General features: G+C 40.0%; 1 protein-coding gene across 1 annotated transcript in view; it reads right to left on the bottom strand.

Moving 5' to 3' along the window:
* Positions 1-3,993: 3,993 nt before the first annotated feature.
* luzp2 (leucine zipper protein 2) overlaps positions 3,994-23,070 on the bottom strand; it is an 83,172-nt gene continuing 64,095 nt past the window's right edge. Inside the window, exons 5-12 of the mRNA XM_042060786.1 lie at positions 21,272-21,334; positions 19,404-19,466; positions 18,738-18,800; positions 15,164-15,238; positions 14,795-14,962; positions 8,402-8,506; positions 5,929-6,006; positions 3,994-4,963 (exon numbers count right to left, since the gene is read on the bottom strand). Of these exons, the coding sequence (XP_041916720.1) occupies positions 4,862-4,963; positions 5,929-6,006; positions 8,402-8,506; positions 14,795-14,962; positions 15,164-15,238; positions 18,738-18,800; positions 19,404-19,466; positions 21,272-21,334 (717 nt within the window). The 3' untranslated portion in view covers positions 3,994-4,861. The remainder of the gene's footprint in view (positions 4,964-5,928; positions 6,007-8,401; positions 8,507-14,794; positions 14,963-15,163; positions 15,239-18,737; positions 18,801-19,403; positions 19,467-21,271; positions 21,335-23,070) is intronic.

Genomic DNA, 23,070 nt, shown 5'->3' with positions numbered 1-23,070 from the left:
GATCTCATAGCCTCGTTTCGCCATACTTTTCAGAAAGATGGGGAGAAACTTTCTGCGTTCTTGTATCGCTTGGACAAGCTTCTCCATTGTGCTCTTTCAAGGGGAGGCATTGATGCTGCGGACTTGAATCATGCACGCATTGAGCAGCTATTCAAAGGTGCACTCACCAATGATGTAGTGGCTCTGCGCATGCGAGTGACGTACAGTTTGAGAGATCCACCTTCCTTTTCTCAGCTGATGCGAGCAGTGAGAGAGGAGGAGCACTGCTAATACATTAAATTGTTTTCCCTCTTCTCCCTCCCAGCACTTCACAACATAGTATGGACAGCTTTGTTCGCCCAGCTAAGTCATGCACAAGAGGCTGCAATTTTACAGAGAGCATTTTGAACATTATTTAATTGTTGGCACTGGCACTTAAAAACACTAAATGGGTAAATTGCAATAAATGGGCTTAGTTTTGTAGCCTAATGTTGAAGTTAGAATAAATACCTCTGTGCCAGTTGCTTGATCATTTTACAGCCATGTCATTATTTGTTTTGGTTGTTTAAAAATGCAAAAAATATATATATATATCCGATTAATCGATCGATAAAGTGCTAGATTAATCGATTACAAAAAGAATCGATAGCTGCAGCCCAAGCCCCCATGTTCATGCCCCCAGAGTGTAGTGCTGTAGATACCTGGCTGCTTCAGCTGTTGGAACTAGTTGTTTTCAGAGTTTTTTGTTCCATACTGACAGTACTCGAGAAACAGAGATCTGTGTGAAAAATTGCCGGATTTCTCCTTTAAAATGCTAAAGAAGTAAAATTGTGAAAATGGTTATATCTAATACCACATAAGGGCCCCTATTGTGTTCCCGGTGCACTAGTTGGATGGTCCCTCTTATCTTTAGTCAAAAGGATGCAGAGTTGATGAATGCCATGATTTCCAAAAAGAATGACAAATCTTGATTGGTCTAACCCAGTGGTTTTCAAACTACGGGGGGTCACCAGGGGGGTCACCAAACACATAGGAGGGATCGCAGAATGATTTGCAGTCTGAATTAAAGACATTTTTCCAAAAGTTTTTAGACCAACCTGTTTTAAAAATGGGGATATTCAGTAGCCGTAGATGTAGGTTTCCAATTCACAGTGTTTTCATAATGTTTCTCAGAAAGTGGATACTCTGTTAACACAAACTCAAATATCTACCTGCGCCCCTTGCAATGATGCCTCTGCTTCCAATGCCCATCTCGCAACATTTTGAAACCAAATTTTGCCGGTTGGAGAGAAGGGGGTCGCGAGGCCCATGTTTTTTGGGGGGTCACCATACAAAAAGTTTAAGAACCACTGGTCTAACCACAGCATAGTTTTTCATATCTAGTCTATTTTACACGGCCACGATAAGACAGCAATATTTATGGATCATCTCTATGCTTTCTACTTTGCATGGTAGAGTTTTAACCAGCATTTGTAGATGGAGCATCAAACTGTATTCGTAGACAATAGTTATCAGAAGTTTTCCTGAGCCCATGTAATGATTTTCATTACATAATTAGGTCTGTATTTCATGCAGTGCCATCTGAGGCTCTGAAGATCACAGCCATCCAAATGAAAGAAAGGACTGTTTATGTAAAGCCATTGACATGATGAAGTAAAGGAAGGGTTGTCCCATTTCATAGGGAAAGATTTCAACCTTTATCCCATGTACTCCATATCATTGGGTTATGGGAAATGGTAGGGATATAGATAAGAAATAAATGGGGCCTAAGCAATCACAGCTGACTACAGCCATGCTGTATTTTCACATATTTACTATGCATTATTGCCCTGTATTTCTTCATGATGTTTTCAAATAGGGTAACAAAGCACTGAGAGAGACCTACTAGCCTTTACCTTGTCTATTTGTACCAGTGCCACATTATACTGTAGATGTTCACTTCCATTAGAAAGATGAAGCACTCTGTAAAGTCAACATTCTTGTGAACATGTGTTTTCAGGCAGAAGCAAACTTTTTAATTGAGTTTGGTTCTATGAGAGGCCTGTTATGTGTGTTTTTTATTCAGGCATTGTAGGTGTCTAGTGTGTGAAACCTTTAAAAATACATGAGATCTTTCCCAGAGGCTTTATTCTACTGAAACAAAACGTCTGAATATCTGTCTAAATGCAAAACCCATGTTTTGTTTTATTCGCATTTAAATTGGGGGGAGGGGGGGTACTTGAGAGGTAGTGACACATTATGCGCTTATTCCTGATGTGAGAATTAACACAGTGGCACAGTCAATATCTATCTTGGGCACTGACTGCCTTGGGCTTATTTCTAAGATGGAGTAGAATGTTATCATCTCCGCCATCCATTTAACATTGCAAATGGACAATCTGGACTTCAGGTTCAGTGAGTCCACATCCTTATTTTTCAGGTCCCGCCCGTGGTGACAGAAACGCAATCAAATGACTCACTAAATGCATGACGCAAACTCCCACTATTTTTATGACTGAGCATACCACCTACTTAAAAACCTTGACTATCACAAAATGGAGGCAGTAGGATCCACAAGTCCATTAATAATCCATGAGTCCATGATAGAATTTTAAAAGAAAATAGAGGTTCCATAGACACTGACACATTAAGACTTGCAGATAGACTAATGGTGAAGGAAATGGAGAAACTTTACACAAATGTGGGACATCACCTCAGATATTTTAGCTTACTAGCTATCTAGCATAGACCAGCTCTGAGCCTCCATTTCTTAGATGACCCAGTTGGGGGATTAAGCCTCTTTTAATTCAGTAAATAAAACATTCTCAGAGGGTTTCAAGTTCCTTTGAGGTTGTCTAGGGTTGTCAAACCTTTTGTTTCCTACGACCCCTTGTGGGGCAGAAAATGTTTGAATGTTTTGCGGACCCCTTGGCTATGGGGCTATGGGTCGTGGACCCCCAGGGAACCATAGTCTAAATTTACCATAATAATTACTTAATATGCAATTGTGGGGTTTGAAGTTACTGCTATTACTTACTATAGGCTAGATGAACTGACCACGTAGTTAGGTGAGGTCGTTGTCATATGAGGTCCCAGATGTCATACAGTGTTTGTGTGACCTCTCCCAAGTAGTTTGACAGATCTTCAACAAACCTTGCTTGTTATTCACTACAATGTCTAAAAGCACTGATTAGATACTCAAGGTCATGGGGCCATAGGTCAAGGTCACATGTGGTCAGTGGTCAAGGTCTTGTTCTCTCCTGGCAGTGACAGTCCTACCTTGTATGACGTCCTGAGCATGGTGATTTATACCATAACATATCCTGCTGCCCCCTATCCCGCTTTTGTGCAATTGGATCACGGATAAATTGAGCCAGGATAACCAAGATATCCCGGCTTAATCCCTTATCCTAGTTTTGTGCAATAGGGCCCAGATTATCTTGTTTTAACTACAACCCCAAAACAGAAAAAGTTGGGACGTTGTGTAAAATGTGAATAAAAACATAATGTAATAATCTGCAAATCTCTTAAACTCATATTTAGTTGCAAAAAGGACACACACAGACAACATATCAAATGTTGAAAATGACAAATTTGACTATTTCATGGAAAACATATGTGGACGGGGGTAACAAAATGCTGTCAAGCATGCATGCTTATAATCATTCAATGTAGCCTACTTATTGTAGGTTGCATTCATAGGATTTGGGGTTAATTAGTGCAAAAGAACCAAGCCAACTTCCCTGAACTAGTTGCTAACAGGTATTTACATATGCTATCTACTATAACTATATCTGGTGGTAATGATTGCTGATATATGGACATAGGAGATAATATGATCTGAAAAATAATGCAATCTCCCTGAAACACTGAGACATTTTTGTCTCTCACATTACTTAAATAGTGGATATACTGTAGACTAGAGAATGTTGTTATTGAACAGGAAAACACATGTGCCGTAAATACTCATGCATTTGAAATCAAGGACACATAGTAAAATGGTTAAGTATTTGAAGTCAAAGCACAATTGAGGCATTTCTTTCTCCACAAAGAACCATTTATTCTTTACACATTTACCAAAAAAATCACGGTTTATTGAAAGGACACAGAAAAGTAGAGATAGAGACAGATGTAGCGAAGATTAATACTCAGTGCATGGCACATCATTCTCAGGGAAAACGACTCACTGTGAGTCTTTAGCTCTTCACCTCTGACACCAACAAGGAAGGAAGAGCTCAGGAATATTCAATGGTGAAAGTTGGCCAGCCAACTTGAGCCTACGTACTTTGGAAAATGGAACAGGGAATAAATCAACCTTTGCTACGATGCGTGAGAAACCATACTTTTTGTTTTCAATTTTGCAGAACAGTTCTTAATTGATAAGAGAGAGAGCAGTATCAGCACTGAAAATCTAGGTTGAACCAGTTGACAAGAGTAGTTTATTTATAAACATCACAAATTAATATAGTGGTGTCCTCACTTAAAAAAATTAAGGAGTTAACAAAGAAATGAACATTTATAAAACAAAATTACCAATACCATTGCAACCTTTAAAAAACCTATAAGTCTAGTATGCATGCCATAGTACTATGCTGCTTATTTAATCAAGAAAGTTCAAAAATTTAGTAAGTTGGGAAGTGACATTTCTACAAGAGCAGAGCTTCTATGTGACATTGGTTTTAAGAGAGTGTGTATGTGTATGCATGTATGTCAGTGTATGTGTGTGTGTGTGTGTGTGTGTGTGTGTGTGTGTGTGTGTGTGTGTGACTGAGCGAATCTAATTGTGTGCTTGCCAGCGTGCATGTGTGTGTGCTTATATGCTTTTTGAGTGAAAGAAGGGGCCTAAATTCATTTGACATCATCCAGACCATGCAGAAAATCTGCAGCTTCATCCTGTCTGCCTTCAGTTGTGTTTGTCGAGATGTGTCTTTTTAATGGCACCCTCCATTGTCATGTCGCCCTCTGATGTTCTTGCATTGCCATTTCCAGTTCTGTCATGGCTCTTCTGTGAAAGGGTCGAAACAAAAGAATGATATTCTTAATGGCGAAACAAAGCAATGATATTCTTTATGGTCTAGGCCTGTGTGAAGAGAAGCAGCTTTGTTCAGGATTAGTGGGGTTAGTTTTCAGAAAATACGTCAGCATTGCAACAAACACACAAGTTCTCAAGAGAATTTTAAGGTTAGCCATCGTATGCTTTACTGATGGATGGGAGCATTTATTTCAACAGCATATTTAGCTCATAGCAGGTATGACAGTGTGAACACCACATTTATTTTCCCTAGGTTTCAGTATGCAACCTCAGAGTCGGGCACTGAAAAAATATGAGGACAGTTAACGAGGTGAAACCTCATTATGCTTGCATATGCTAATCGCAAGTATCCCCCCCCACACACACACACAGACACAAAGAGAGGAAGGACCTGGGAACATTATTTCACCTATCCCAGTGGGCTGCCCTCTCAGATGACTGGCTCTGCACACCTCCTAAGCTCTGTGCCTTTATCCTGAGGGCAGGGGATCAGCTCTACGGTGAAATCCAATATCCTCCTAAGGACTTGATAAGGCCAGGGTACTCGGGGGAGAGAATTTACAAGCCGTTTCATTTCCACAATCCACTGTGTGATTGCATTAATATCTCCATTCATAAGGTGGGAAACAAATGGTCGTAAATGTACAAGGAAAGCCCAGAAACAGGAGCGTATCTGAGAAAAAGGTTCCAGAGGAACTTGTCAAGAGACTGTTAGCAGAGATTAACGCTTTATGGGAGAGTGGTACTTATTGCTAAATTGTGAAGCGCTGGTCTTACGAGCAGTCGCAGAGAAATCAGTCAGAGCTAACGTCAGTCTGTGTTTGCAGATAGAACCAAAAGGACCAGTAGATTTTTTTTTTAAAGTGGCATGCACTGTAAGTGCAGCCTGCTCTCTAGATCACATGAGATTACTCGTATGAGGAAAAGTGATGGCTCACCTGGGTGCTGTGAGCCATCATTTTTTTGGTCTCCACAGATACCTTCTCAGTCTGATTCTGGGAACAGGTCCCGTCGACCTAGAATGAACAGGGAAATAGTCTTAGTTAGGGCATTTTAGACAGAATTAAAGATATAACCCAGCACCCAGGCGCCAGCACATATATTTTAATGGAGCCTTTCTTTTGCATGCCATAAACTCTGGATCATTATCCTCTTCCCACTCCCAAGAAATTATCTCACTCTCTTTTATGTCTCAACATGCAGCACTACCCTCAAACTGTCTGTCTCTTCCTGTGTCTCTCTCTCCTCCTGAAAATTGTGTGTGTGCATGTTTGTGTGTGTGTGTTAGAGCTTAATCTGCATAAAGCAATGATCCATAAAAGGTCTATGCTGCACACATAGCAGGAACCTTTCCAAAAAAGCACAGATTACGACATGATGATTAGGCTGCTTTGCATTTAAAACAGATTCATTGAGATGCTTGGGGGGGGGGGGGGGGGGGGGGTACACATAAAAGAGTACAGATAAAAAACACAGAATATAAAATCATGGTTATTTGAATCCCACTGTAAATTGGAAGTGTGTCCAAAATTGACATGAGACACTTGGAAAGAGTATAATTGTTTACTGCTGGGGCTGCTTGCTGAGTTAGGATTGCTCATGCACAGTGCTTTAAGAGAAGGGTGTACACTGAGGACTCAGTCAGGAATCTTGAAGCAACGGTGGAAGAAGCACACACACCCACACACACACACGTTGACACACCACACACGTCATGCACACACACATACAGTATAGTACACACACGTTATGCACCACACATACTGTACACACAAAGTATCTCTGAGACTGCAGTCGCACAGTGAGAAATTCGAAGACTCCTTTGTGCCCTCTTCCACTCCCTCTCTAGTGGCTTCCATGTACAGAAAAGGAGATTCGGCCTGTCTCCCTACCAACCCGCATGGAAAAATATTGAACAGAAAATTGAACAGTGTTCATGAATGATATACCACAAGTATAATTTTGATCTGTCTCATCTAATCTAGACATGCAAGCCTTTTCCCAACCGCAATGGGACTTCCTCCATCAAGTCTCTGCCAAAATGATATCATCAATAATACCATGAGAGTGAACATTGTTTTTGGCACATTTTCATTAAGGGACAATCTTTCTGACATGTTGTTCGTGGAAGGTGATTTTCTCACTAGATGTGATCCCTCTGGAGGCTGTTCTCTTTATCTCTCTTCCTCTCTGCCCATCTATCTCCCCAACCCCACCGCCCCTCCCCCCACCACCATCTCTCTGTCGCCCCCATCTCTTCAGCCTCGCACGCACCCCCTCATTTCTATTAGTGTTATTGATAACCACACGTCAAGAAGGTCCCACCGCACCCAACTTTTCCCTTTTCTTTTGTCTCTCCTCGATACACTGAATCTTGACAAAGGTCCCCCTGTGGCTTCCTTGCAAGGAGGCAATGGCCATACAGTGAGAGTTATTTGGAAACTAGCAGCATGTTGTATTTTATGGTTGCTTGCTTGCTTGCCTAGTAATGAGCCAAATACAATGAACATTAGCCCTTGAAAAAAGATCATGTATGTCTCCCTCGACCCCAAAAATCCCCACTAGTAAATCATGAGGAACAATAAAGTTTGTATAAGGATTGAGAAACAATGGCTATTAGAATATTGGTTTGTAAACTTATAATCAAGTGCTTGCCTTTGCACCCAATGTTGTCGGTTGGTTGATATTGATAATGACATTGTTGAAGAGCATATTGGAAGCGTTTAACTGTGGAACTAAGGCAATGACAATGTCTTAGTTTGACTTCTCCCTGACCTTGCTTCAGACACCAAGACATTTTTTAACTCAGAGTTTCAAATCTTGCTGCAAATGCTGTATTATGTATCTCCACATTATGATGTATAAAAACTGAAAGAACACTGATTTAAGTTCAGCATTGGGTGTGTCTGTTTTTCCATTAGATGCTGTAGCGTGAAAAACTATAGCTGTTTCTTCTGAAGAGAGTTTCTGTTATTACTGCTGTGCCTTAAGGGCAATGGTCACCTTGCAACAACCCACCGATTAAAGCAGATAAATCCATTAAGTGAAGATACAAGGTAATACATTATTTAACTCAGTCAATTAAGCACTAGAGGGAAATGAATATCAGTGTACACACTGGCCCTTTCCAGAAGACCAGTGCAAACTATCTCTTAGGCACTCTGGACTTCTGACGACACCTGTGACCTGTGGACTAAAGATTTCCAGAGGAAAAGGGCAAGAATAATATAGCAGAAGCACCCCCTGGATGGATGACATTTCCTGATGAGTAGGTAGGGGTAGAGTTCCTGATGGACTGTAATGTTCTAATGACAAAGGGATGCAGTGAAGCTCAATGAACAGATTTGCCGCTACATTTGGGCCGGAGGGTCAGGAATTGGCTATTAGAATGTAATTGCACTAAAGATTTACCTTTACCACCTGGCAGTCCTTGACTCCTGAACTGTCTCTCCTCATTGCTTCTGTGTTCACAGATGATTTACTTGTTGTAGTGATTCTGGGAACTTTTGGGATATCCTGTGACAAGAAAGGAGGACAAAGGGCGGTTTAATATTTTGTGGAGAATCCCCCCCCCCACACACACACACCATCAATAATGCATTTACCCTGCAAAGATCTATATCCAGAAGCACTGTCTGAATTTATTTTTACAAAACAGAATCTGATGGGATGTTCTATAAGACAACATGGAGATGAAATATGTAAGAATGTGAAAAAAAGAATGCTTTATTCAGTTATTTTACAGGGCTTTTTTTAATTATTGCATCGACTTTGCATTGAAGTTTTAAATTAAAATGTTAAATGATCTTCAACAGTTGTCCATGGTATAATTATAGGGATTGTCAAAGTTTTTTTTTTTTTTCTACTTCCTGAATTTTTGGTCAACGATACCCGGGACACCGAACCACCGGGGCACATGAAATTTGGTGGGTATGTAGCCCCACTAGACTTTTACGGAAAAATTTAGTTTCGTCCCCGGGGGCCACTCCCACAACCCCCCCCCCCCCCCCCCCCCCCCCGTGCTGGGCCCCCCGAACCGCAAAAAAAGCGTTTTTTCCTAAATAACTACCTGAACCGTGGCACTGAGGATGAAGAGTCTTTTATGGTATGTTGGTCTCAAGGGCCCACATCAATCTGGCCCATAATCACTCATTTGTGATTTGCACCCCCCCGGTAAAAAATGAAAATGCAATATTATTCTGCTTTAATCGCCCCTATCTTCAGTTAAGATGTTCAGAACTACACCAAATTTTATGTGTATGATTGACCTGGCATTCTCTGGGGTTATGCCAAGTTTCGTAGAATTTCATCCATGGGGGGGTCTAAAAAAAATTAGGTTATGTGTACATTTAGTGACTGTACACTCATTGGCCTGTAGATGGCGGTGCACGCATATACACATGCACACACACAGACACCCACATACTATCGTTATTAGAACGGCCAATACATAATTACAAATTCAGTAGGATTAAAAGAAAGCCAAAATAAATATTCATCATCATCATCATGGCTGCATTTCCAGTATTGGCGATAAGTAGTCGTTTGTCCACTAGATGGCGCATCGTTGCAGTGAGACGTAATTTTGTTGGAAGTTAAAAGTGGGTTGGAAAAACAATGGACGCTTCCTACAAGGACTGTAGTTTACTGCAGAGAACGTCTAATAAGGATAGGATGATGTTCACATGAAATGTAATTCCTATTTCTTCTTGAAGCCGAAATAAATCTGAGGATGTTTATCGGACATGCTTGGTTTTTACTGCAGGTACGTTAATCTTATAATATCAATAAGGACCTAATGTTACCGTTAGCGTTGGTTGAGTGATGGAGGCCAATTTGATTGATTGCATTTGTAGAAAACTATAAATGCGGTTATACCAAGCAAATTGATAGCAGCACTGTAATTGTATCTTTCGACTGTCATTTGTTGCACGTGCTACAAAAATCATTCTGTGCAATGGAAGATTTACCAACGTTACACCGGTCTGATAAAGTTTTGCCTATACATGCGTGAGACTGCAGATGCCTGTTTATTTTGTGGATGCAGGGTGTGAGAGGGGAATCGATGTGCTTTGATTCCAGCTTGGTAGTTGTAGTCTGTGAAATTAAAAAGCACGTGTGTGTGAAGTATCCAAACAATGACACCTTCATGTCATTATGGTGCTGCTTTAGCAACACACCTTAAGCTACTGTGTAGTGGGTCCCATTTAGAAGTGGCTACTTCATTCGCGCTTTCCTTGACTCATGAAGCTGCGTGAATTTTATTACAACTTTTCGCCACGATATGGCAGTTTAAGTCCGCTTGATACTGTAAGGCGTAAGCCATTGGTTTCCAAAGGAGATTTTATTTGTGTCGCCAGCATAGCCTATTGACAATTTATGTTGTAAATAGGCCTACCTTATAAGCCTACTTGTAGCTTAGGGAAGCTAACAGCTTTCTATTAGGATCTAGTTTGTTAGTTACAGTTTTGTCATAACTCCCTGATATCGGGTGCCTATGGACTGCTGGGTGAACCCAGCCTGATCTGCCCACTATTTATTTTTTGATTTCTTAAAAGATTGAGCTTGGTCTGGTGAAAGCCAGACTAGCCATGGACCTCAGTTACACAATGCAAGGGAACATGAATCGGCCTATATTTGCACGAACAATAACGGACAACAGCTCTTCAACTTTGGCCCGTTAAAATGTGTATGAACAGTCTAGCGACGCATTTCATCAAGGCCCATTTGGACATGTCAGTTATTTGCACCACTGGTTAGATGTAAAACAGCATTTCGTTTCAGACTACTGTTACTTAATTTGTGCAATTCATTAACAATAACGTTTCAGACTACTGTTACTTAATTTGTGCATTGACACTAAAGTATTACATGAACTAAAGATGACTAAAATCTTATGTAGAAGAAGAAACATTCACAAAAAATCCATCCATCCAAAAATGACCTTTGTTTTTGATAGCTGTTGAAAACGGCATGGAACTGACAGAGATGTTTTTGTTTATAAATAAATAAATAAATAAATAAATAAATAACATTATGCTGATACCTTTTGCTTTTCCCAAATACAATGTAGCCTACAGGTGTAAGTGACCTTTCATCAATCCAGTTGCAATGGATGAACTGTGATGAACTGCCCTACTTGTGATTGTTTAGAGATTTTAAAGGTTTTATAACAATGCTACATCTTCTTTGGCTATTCTACAATCTATTCACCTTTTCAGCACCAGTAGGCTACTTTCTGTGCAGCCGCACACACACACTCAGGCATGCCAAACAAGCATACACAAAAGTTTCAAGAGTAGGGGATGGAGTAAAATATGGAGACAAATTGAAGTGTGATTTATTTTCGCGGAACGGATGTACAGGACTGAGCGGCGGTCATATTTTGTACCGCTATGCGGTACATCTAGTTTATCTGTGAAAGTGTGCTTATATTAGATTATTCCCTTTAATCTTCAAGACAAATTAGTTGAATCATATATCACTCACACAACCCAACAAAAAAAGTTAAAATATTAAAAAAGATTATTCTTCAATATACATTACATACAGTAAAAGACGAAAAGCATTTCGGACAAGTTAGTAAAATCAGCATGTTATTTCACCAGAGCACTTGCCACCTCTCAAGGCCTGTTAAATATGAAGAAACCCCTCCAATCTGGCTGATCCCTGAAACTCCACTAATGAATCTTTCACTAGCCGGGAATTGTGTGCAGAGGCTGCGGTGTTATCACTAGTGTCTGCTGGAGCTTAGGACATTACGCACACAAACAGAAGATGAGCCTGGTGCTAACACAAAGACAATTTTCACTTATAGCCACCAGCAACTAAAAATATATATATTTTCTCGCAGATCATGAAAATGAATGGCAAGCTTTAGAGATTGCTGTTGGGGAGACAATAGAGATTTGCTGCAATGTGTTATAAATAGATATGATATGGTTATGAGTTCTTCAAAAAATAATGTTTTATAGATAGTCCAGAAAAGTCTTGTTGAATCACAATAGGTACAAATATTACTTTAAAACAAATCATCTCTTGATTGTAAGAAAATACAATGAGGAAATAAATCACTGCCATAACAACTTAATACCTGTGCATCCACAGAGCACACAATACTTAAATGACTATCACAGTGTAGCTCCCTGTACATAAATATAACCATGAATAATTAACGCACACTGCTGATCACACCACTGTGTCTAACTGCTGCATTTCAAATTAGCTTTAAAGTAAATACAGTGAGTGTAGTCAGGCCTGATAACTCAAAACACCCTTTTCATGTTTTGAGAGAATTACGTTTATGTATTATGTCTTTATGTAGTTAATGCTAAGAGAAAGAATTTAAGGAACATCTGAACAAAATGTGTATAAATACATTGTAGGTCATGCATGTATTTTACGCTAGCATACAAAATGTCATTTGTAGTAAAATTTTACTGTGGTTGTTTTGGTTTGAATGGCGAACAATAAGCCATGTTGATAGAGTAGTTTTATGTTCATGTGGTTTTGTGTACATCCATTTATTAAGTGATAGTGTCTGTTCATTTTGTTTATTTGAACATTTAAATGGGATGAACGTTATCCCCTTGAAATTAGTTCCTGGGTGCTGAGCTTGTTTGGGCATGGCACTTTAAAATGTTTGGAACTCCATGAGCCAGTAGAGCCGCAACTTCTGCAAAACCTTTACAGATGAAAATCAGTTGATGAAATAGCTTTAAATGAGCAGAAATAGACTACCACCAAAGTAGAAGTGAATGCATTTTGAATTTGTAGTTTTGCCACGGACACTAATTGAAACCCCATTTCCCTGCCTTTCTTCAAGTAAAAGGAGTATTTCATATTGACAGACAAGAGCAACAGTTATGTATCTGACAGATACCATTTCCAATTCATTAAGAAGACTAGCACAGTGGAAACATGAGAGTACACCAATTCCTGATGGGAGATGTGCATTAGCTATTTGAATGCTAATCAAGCAGGCTGTAAAACATAAAATTTCACCATCTCACTTTCTTTAATAATAAGCAGTGTTTTCAATCTAGATTTTTTTTCGGTTGAACAAGCATATGTTTGCTGTTCACTGCTCTTGAAACTAAAAGCTATAGCCAAATCACAGGTTGCTGTGATGAGGTCATCCTCTCATGTGCTTCGCCTACTGTGTTCAGATATTAACTCGATACCATGGACGGCACTATAAGATGGCTTTTATACGACTATTTGATGTTTCTTGATATTGTTCAGGAGACGTATCCAGGTTATGGACGGGACTACTGGGGTGTAATGAAAAATAACTGCAGTGTCCTCTGGGTAGCTTATAACGTCAGGGCTCTCAGCAAGACATCTCAGAGGCTGAATGCATTCTGACTGCAACACAGAGGGAAAAGCCTCTTACATACTGATTCACTCACAAAGAGCAGTGTGAGCTGTGAGACACTGCAGTGCTGTCATCAGCTTGATTAGTCCAATATCACAGTGATAGCCTTTGTAGAGGAGCTGTCGCAAAAAGCATGTACTTCATCTAAAAAGGACTGTTTGTTCCTAAAGGCACAGCATGAAATCCATAATGACAGGAATCTTACAGACAAAGAGTGCAATACAAGGAAAGAGCTCCTCTTTCTTTGGATCACCATGATCAAAAGTGTCAATTAGCAGATGTTTAGTGAAGTCATCCTGTCTCTTTCATGGCGTGTCTTTATAGCAGGATTCTGCATGCCACTGCTGAAACTGATTGGTGTTCCTCCATTCAGTATGCTATGTGCTCTTCCTTCTTGTTTTTGTGGTGAATCTATTAATTCTCTGTACATATTCCAGAGAAGCTTTTGTATACCTCTAAAAAGTAATTTACGCACATGCTCTTGGGAGACTGTGAAGGACAATGGAATAATGGTATGTGTAGTAGCACAGCTCGAGCACATTATTCACTCAAAAGTCCACCCCTCAGATGCCTTTGGTCCAAAATGGGAGTAGGGAAGATGATGTTGACCTATGCCACACAATTACATGATCACTTTATTGTTAGCTTCACAGTGGTGCTAGCTGCTGAATAGTATAGTATGTTAATTCAGTCCCAATGCAAAAATGACTGGCAATACATTTTTCCTTGTCCAAAGCTGCAAACGCTCTTCTAAAGAGACAAATCGGTTACACTTAACTTGACAGTGTCGACATAAGAGTGACATGACACCGTCATGAATGTGTCACGTTTATGACATTACGCTTCTGTTATTAAGTGACATTCGGTTTTTGTCATAACAAGTTAGGGTTAGGATTAGGGTTGAAGGATAGGATTAGGGTTAGGGTTCATGTGTCATGACAGTGTCATGTGTTCATGACAGTGTCATGTTACTCTTATGTCGATACTGTCAAGTAAAGTGTTACCGACAAATCTTATTGCAAAACCTCAGCAATTACCCTGCGATTTCTTTCAAAAAATATATAAACAATACACACCCGTAAAACAATGCATGAACATTGATGCATTGATGCAGTAAAAATGAAAACCAATGGTTCATGAATAGTGAAAAATCTCACATCATACACAATAGGTTAGTTGTATAACATAAAAGAACTCAGAAGTCCTGCTGAACAGCTATAAGCACAAAATAAGATATAATGTTTTATTTTGCCTGCCAACCAAGTTTAGACATTCTGTGGACTGTGTAATGTGTACTGCGCTCAATGCATTGCAACTCTGGCAAGTCTAGCTGTGTCCCAGTGGGGCTAGGTAACAGTGTTGTACACGGCCTGTTTAATAGATATTTTACAGAGAGTAAGCATGTGTCAGGTTGGAAGGTACTTTACCTTTGCGTGTGGCTGCTGAAAAGTGACTCTGGAGCTGTTGATCAGTGGAGCGTACCTAAACAGGTGAGTCGGGTTAGCAGGGAATCTGTGTCCGTTTGCCGTCTGGCTGTGCAGAACAGAGGAGAAGCAGAGATGCACTGTGTCCTTCAGGGCTTTGAGCTGAGACTCCTGCAGACAGCACATAGATGTGAAAAGGGATTATAATGGCGTATTCCTCTAGTGTTCCCTGCAGTGCTGTAACCTCCTCCCTCCTTTTAGGGATGTGCTTGCTGTCTAGCCAAAATGAAGGTCCCAAGGTAGGACAAGCAGCATGCAAATGAGAGAGGGAAAGGGCAACTTAATTCTCAGAAACACTGTAATTGTCCTTACCTTGTCCAGCGCGGCTTTCTCCAGCTCCTCTTTGGCTACTCGTAACTTGTTTTCCAAGTCCATTAGCTGTTGACCCTGTAGGAAAGACACATTGCTGACACAACTGGACCTCAAGAGATTTCCATACAGTATGGTACGTATGTGCTAACAAGCAAATACAAAGCCAATGGCACAGCATTTCTCCAGCTGGTTAATTCACATAATGGCACATCAGCTTGCAAATATATGAGCATTTGTTTTGCTACAAAAGTATTCACATGCCATATTGTTCTGGAAATAGACTGCATATAAAATAGAAATGTCCTGGATTCTTCCACCATTGTGCATACCTTGATATATTATTGGCTGAAAGCTAGATGGATAAAAGCTACTGGTCCAGAGAGAGGAGAGGCTACATTGCTCCAAAAGAGGTGATAGTTTAACAAGCCATTTAATATTTTAAGCTAAGCCTGCAAAAAAATAATCTTCAAAAAAGAAATCAATAGCAAAGCTGTATAAGCTCCATGATGTATAGCCAATTGATATCAAAATGTTATTAAACTGGCATTCATGTGGACGCCTGAGATTCTGAGAACATATCCTCCATGCACATTTTCAAGTTAGCCAACTGACCTACTCAAGACCCCACACACATTGTTTTAACTGTCATGGTAGCCATGTGTAGTATTAACAACTTTTTTTAATGAACACAACACTTTTTTTGTGCTCATTTACTCAACAAAATAGTACCAATTAGTTTGTCAGAAGTTGTTGGTTCACTGAATAGATTTTTTGGAAATGTAAACAGTGGTATATTTATGCAGTATGACTTTCCACAGTTTGTGAAACGGTATTACGTATTACTACACTATCTGGTGGCTTTCTCAAGACTCGCCATGGTATGATATGAAATGCAGATGTCTTTAAAGTTATTAGACTGAAGTGCACCACATGCTTATGGCAAGTTAACAGTAGCTGCAAATGAACAGGTTCCCCAGACGCAGAATCCTAACAAGTCATTGGCCACTGGAAAACACAAGTGGGATCACATATCAATGTTTTGAAAAACTTCAGCTGGGAGCTAAAGCAATCTGAGCAATCCCTGTTGTCTGTGATATCACTGAACAATGCTTTTTGAAATGACTCCTCAGTACTTGAAAGGCAGCCGATGCTATAAAGTCTCTGATGGTCTTCTTTAATCATGAGCCCAAAAGCCAGTGGGTAATCTTTCCACATCAATTCCAAATTGAAAGGCAGACAAACTGTATGCTGTGTTCCTTAAACCAAATGACTTTAAAGTAAAGCGGACCATGGATGTACTCGCTTGAACAAAAACTGCCTCAAATAGGGACATTTTAAATATAATTGGAAATGTAACAAAAAAAAAAGATCAGATTTGTCTTTAAATACTGTCATCATTGAACCTGTGGCAGAAGAATCAAAACCTGACTTTAAGAATGAAACAGATATCACACTGATAGCGACAGTGGCTGTTCTTTACAGAATTCAAGTGGTGATATCAAATCTTTGCTTCAAAGAGCACCTAGTTCAATCATGTATTCCAGAAAGAAGAAAGTAAGTGTGTGTGTGTGTGTGGAGTGGGGTGGGGTGGTGGGTGTCTGGGTCATATTCCATCTGGCTGCCTCCCTTAATGCCAAACCATATACATGAACCACTGCACTGCCACACCTCACCTCAGCACATTTAGCGTGTCATCATTAATCTAATGAACTCCATTATTCATTTCGGTAACACTTTACTTGACGGGTGAGTTCATAACACATTCATAGCAGCTGTCATTAACTGCACATAAAGCATTCATGACTGTTTCATGAGACATGACTCAACATTCATAACAAACCTTTCATGAATGTGGAAGACAGAATGATGACAACTTGTCAAAATAAAAGTCCAACAAGTCGCAAAGCAGCATTGCCGTTTTTCTCTTCAGCCTTTGTAAATATTTCATGAATATCTTATGAAGTCTACATCGAATGTCACTTTACTATACAAGTTGTGAAGTATTCGTAATCACTGAGTTTAACACTGGGAGGTAGCCTAAACTAGCCTACATTCAGCTGACCCTTATTTGTTAACCTGGAATGGTTGGACAATGGACATTCCCAGTAGCAAATTATGAGAAATTATCTGCAAAGGTTACATCATAAAACAAATAATTTTTTGTATGAAACAAAAATTATTTGCTTGACCATGTTCTGTCTTTTTGGCACTGGAGTAGCCCATTGACTCAGATGTGACGTGATCAGGTAAGAGGTTTGGAACAAAAACGGCAATGCTGCTTTGCGATTGTTGGACTTTTATTTTGACAAGTTGTCGCCGTTCTGTCTTCCACATTCATGAAAGGTTTAGTATGAATGTTGAGTCATGTCTCATGAAACAGTCATGAATGCTTTATGTGCAGTTTATGACAGCTGCTATGAATGTGTTATGAACTCGGCTGTGTTACATTGGGGTTTGGGAAGTGACAGGCTGCACCAAGGTTAAGCATCACAGATAAACAAAATGCAAATACCCCTTATCGATAAGGATGAATATTGATCCATCTGATATTCTGTGGTAAACACTATTGGGGAAGAAATTGATGGGATTCCAGCTAGTCTGCCCTATCAAAACCGTGAGGTCAGAGATATGCAATTTTGACCCCCTGGCTTACATCATGTATGAACACTAATGTCAACTTGTGTGCCAGGTCTCAAGGTTTATAGGTTGATATGAAAATCCACTGTGTCAGAAATAACCACTGACATTTCCCCATCTGCATGCAAGACTGGAAAGGTCGCCTGCATGTGCCAATAAATGCCAATGATCATTACACGTATTCCCTCATGCAAAACCCTTTTACAAAGGTCACTTTTCTCAACTACAGTAAACTCGTTCCTCAAACACATTATTATTTTTTTATTTTGTTGGTTTTGGTGGTTAATGACCAGTTTTGCTAAATTTACTGTATCATATTATTAGCATGCTGTTAACTGCTCCTGCACCCATGTGAAAAGTTTGTAATAACCTGAAAATTATTTCAGTGTGTTTTTTACATACTTGCTTACATTAGACCTTTGGATGGATGATTTGGAAGGTTTTTATTATAAATCTTTTCGCAAAATCTGGCATAAGCAATTAGTATTGAAGATGTTAAATTATTGAATGCCAGCTCACCTTGGCTGGAAAAGAAAATGGAAGACCAACATATGCTTCTGTCAAACCCTTTTCAAGTAAGAGCTCTGCAAAAATCAACTGTGCAGTAGCCTATAACAAGGTCCCGGTATTCAGATTTTTTTAAAGGGAAGAATCCAGTCTCAGGGGAGTGACTCTGCCAATGCCACCCATTTCAGAAATGCCGTAAAAATAAAGCTGTTTTATACTGTATGGGGAAGAAAACAGAACTGAAAATTGGATAGGATGACATGTTGAGGCTCCCAAATGCATAGGCATTTCCCTCAAGGCAGGAAGTCAATGATCTGAGACTCAATTAAGCTGGAGGCCTGGCTGGAATCACCTTTGAAGGTGGACTGAAGCACCAGTTTACCTCTGTTAAGGGCCAATAATGAGGAATCTTTTTTTGGTTGATGCTTACCTTGAAAATTAAATCCTTTTTGCCGTACCTCAGCTCTTTCAGCTGCGCCTGGATTTTTTTGGACTGCAAAAGGAAGATAAGGAAATGTGCGTTAGCTTATTCAAATAGTGAAATTGGTTTTAGATCACGTAGCAGGATTTTTTGAGCCACAGCAGAGGACTCTTTTGTGGACGCTTGCTGGGCAAAGCTTCCAGTCAAAGGAGAGACCTTCACAAAACAGCAAAATATAAAAATCTTCCCTTCAGTGAACTGCAAGGCCCACACAATGATACAGTCACGCACTGGCGGCCTGCCCACTGAATAAATGCTCAATCCCACTCCCACTGCTATCCTGCCACACACACAAACCAAAACACATCACAACACACACACAAACCTTGTACATCTAATGGTGGGTAAAGACAGCCCCCTCCCCAAACAGATTATGGTGCTGTACATGTAATTACATAAGTGCATTGCAGAAAATAGTGGTTAGCATCCATAGACACATAGAAATGCTTACAATAATGAAGAAGCCATTTGACAAGCTTTTTAGCAATGTGTATAACATTCACTGAGTTATAATTAGATATTCTATAAAGCTTCATTTAAGTGTGTGTGTGTGTGTGTGTGTGAGAGAGAGAGAGATAACGAGAGAGAAACCCATGTAGTGAAAAGGGAACTTGCCTCTTCTGCATGGATGTCGCAGAGCTTGTTGCCGGACAGAAGTTTGTTCTTTAGGCTTTTGTTCTGTTGAAAAAATATGGAAAAACAAAGATGCACTGTAGTAGAGATTGATGTTTGTGCTCTAGAGCAGCTAATCCATTTGTGATCTGAAAAAAAAGTCTGTTGTATAGAAGACTCCTGCTTTGTTGTTGTCCCCAGTGACAAATACATTTCTTCTTGAGTAAGCCTATTATGACTCCTCAAGGTGACCTAGGTGCGGGACTCTCTTTCAGTAATATGAGGGAAATGACAATGAACGTCTGTCTCAAGATGGAGTGACAGCTAAGAGAACACTGCCACAAAAACGGCTCACTTCCTCCATTTTTCATATCCACCCTAGTCTTAATGGTCCTCTTTATAAACACAACATTTAGGGAGAGGGCAAATAGTTGTTCTGTCAGGGTGCCAGTTATTTGTTGCCACGGACAAAGGAAAACACATCAATACTAAAATAATGTGTTTGTGCAGATACAGGAAACATTTGGGGTAGGGGGTGGGAGTTTGCTTTCTTTGAAAGGCACTGTTTGGTTTTGTACATTTGCAAGGAGCTTTCTCATATCTGTGTACATGCTGTATGGCTTCCATGGGTCAGAAATCAAATCAACTCTGTGACACTGATGCCCCCAGCAACACCACTCTCTTCCCAGAGAGCGACATGAAACCCTATCTCATCTCCTATCTTTCTTCTGACTCTTTTGTTCTCCAGACACATACATACACACACACACACACACACACACACACACAGTTAATGAGGTAGAATAGCTGTGCTATGTGACTCAATGAGGCGGAATTGGCCTGGAATCAAGTCCAGGCACTTGCATCTCCTCTTTCTAAATAAGGGCCATCCTCTGTGCCTGGTAGAGAAATGGCAGCTGTCATTAAAAGTGACATGTGGCCACACCAGAACAGACCCTGAGTGAAAATGAGATCCATCTGAGCAGATATGTCATTGTACTGTGACTTTTTATGCGCAAAGTGCCAAGTTTCCTGCAACGCTCCACTGTGGCTGATGGGACCACTCTAGGCAATGGCACCATAACAGATAAGGCCTGTGAAAGACTTTGCGGCAGAACAAGATAAAAGCCAAAACATTTCCAGGGCATGCATGTGAGCCTAAAAGTGCAAACGATAGCACTTTTTTTATGACAGATTTTATGACACACGAACACTCCCTTTGGTACAATTTAAGAATGAACAGCAAGAGGTTGTGTAACATGTGGCACGCAGCATACTGGCACAAAAACATATGCCCTTTAAATTCAGAGTTACAATTGTTGGCAGTGGAAACAAGTATCAATAAAGGGGTTTGATGTATCATCATGAACTTTGTGGTTTAGGGCTTCATGGTGGTTGGTTCCTTGCTGTCCACTGTGCATTACAATCAACTTGCATACTGCTTGTTAAAAAGCACCCTTTAAATTTATAGATCAGTGGTTCTCAACCAGTGTGCTGTGAGGCGTGCCGTGGAATTTTGAGGAACCCAATTCGTTCTTATACAGGCTCATGAAATAGGGTATAGGGCTATTTTTGCAAATGCATCAATGACACAGCTTCTTAATTAAAAAGCTCAGTTAACATCATCTGAGCATACAGTATGCCTATCACTGTGGTCCCAGCTCATGAACACTGTATAGAAAAAAATATGGGCATAAGAATGAACACCCTTGTTATAGCTTATAATAATATGTGTGATACTTTATAATCAGTAACCATAAGCTGGTGTGGCTTAGCCCCAAAAATGTGGAGAACCTCTGATATAGATAATGATTAAACGTGTGGTAAAGACACTCCATGCCACCCATAACCCCAAGAGACTTTGCATGTACCTCTTGTTGCAGGTCCTTAATTATCTTGGTCTTCTTCTCCATTTCCATCTTGAGGAACTTGATCTGCAAAAAGGGGAATATTCCTCTCAGCTATCTCATTAAGTGTAGAGCACTGCAAAGATAGCTTTAGAATGTGTGTGTATATGTTTTCCATTGTAATTTGAGTTAAACATAGTAAAATCGGACTATAATTTGAAACAAACTGCAGAATTTGCTTATAAACTACATTGCCATACATGTTACTGTATATCCACCAAATAACCACATTCTTCAATAAAACCTTTTTCAAAGAAAAGTATCCCAAGTAATTGCCCATAACATGTCCAAACAATAAGCAAACCAAGAATAGCCTCCCAGGTCTGCTTACTCTGTCATTAAGCATACACCAATTTCCTTGCTTAGAAGATATTTGTTTTTTGTTTTATAACTTCTCAGGTAATGATAAAGTAATTTAACAAAAAACCCACTGTTCGGCAAAAGAAAATGCAACAGGGCCATTCCTGGATGTGGTGTTATGTCATAAGAGAGAAAATTTCCACAAACAATATGTGCCGTGTTTCTAAAAATGAACATGATCTGCACTGTTTACATTCCCGCGGGGCAAACACAACACCAATCAAACTATGTTTTCTACCTTCGGCCCTTATATTGAATTCGCCAAGCTCAGTCTCAAATGTCAAACACCCTCGATTCTAATTCCACTCTTCTGCCTCAAGCAATGGCCGCCACCATGGGGGGAAAATGCATCTAATTGCAAGCTAGAGAACAACATCTGTGTGTGTATCCAAAATGCCCAGCGCCGGGGCTAGTTTTACAGTAATTGACTCGCAGGTAATTATAAATTCAGCTATGGGTATCTTCACACAACATACCTATATTGCTGTGCTGTTTAAGCTAGCAAGCAAACAAACACAAATGTGCAAATATTAGGACACTGTATTTGTATGTCAGCCAAAATATTTGAATATTGCTCACGAGAGGCCCCTAATTTATGCACTACTCATTTTGTGAGTTCTGAATGCACTGTATGTCTACTGTACTGGACTGGACTGGACCCAGCCAATAAGAGACTGAGGTGAGGAGCTGTGACAGAGATGAAGATATAGCAGGACATCTGATGGTGCAGCAGGGGAGAGAGAGGCATTAAAGGGCCTCTTTGCACTCACAACAGGGCAATATTGAAAATGGTTTCAACATATTTCCCATTTCCATTATAGTGGCCTTTAGAAGACCACAGAGGTGAATTCCACTGTCACCCATCAAAAAATCACTATCAAAGCTCCAGAGCTGCACCACTGATGGGGGTACAAACGTGCTCTTGTCACAGACAATACCACGTTTGAGTGGATATGAATGCCCTTTGTATTATTAAAAACGCTCAACAGAGGGACAGAAATCCCCAACGAGAATAAAGCCTGCAGCCTGAGTGCACTGACATATTGCCATCTTTCTCCGTTTGTGTCACCTTTTAGGCTGGCTGGCAGACACAGTGAAATAGAAGACCACAAAGTAAGTCACTGGACCGATTCCTCCAAAAATAAAAAAAATCAGGCACAATTCATGTCCATACTTTTCCATACTTGTCCATAGCACTGATTATGTCTTCAGCTGAATGGGCATACTTTTACAATTTTCAGGCCATGAATCTGTCACCAAATGTGTAATTAGCGTCAGATGATGGTGAACTGGGAGCGCAGAACAGCTCAGGCTGGTAAAATGCAAATTTTCCCCAGTGATTCATTCAGATTCAACGCACGGCTGCCAGAGAGCTCTTCTCCTGCACAGCCTTTAGCAAAGTA

Source organism: Alosa sapidissima, chromosome 14, assembly GCF_018492685.1.
Source record: "Alosa sapidissima isolate fAloSap1 chromosome 14, fAloSap1.pri, whole genome shotgun sequence".
Lineage (NCBI taxonomy): Eukaryota > Metazoa > Chordata > Actinopteri > Clupeiformes > Clupeidae > Alosa > Alosa sapidissima.
This window is presented reverse-complemented; position numbering and strand designations above follow the sequence as displayed.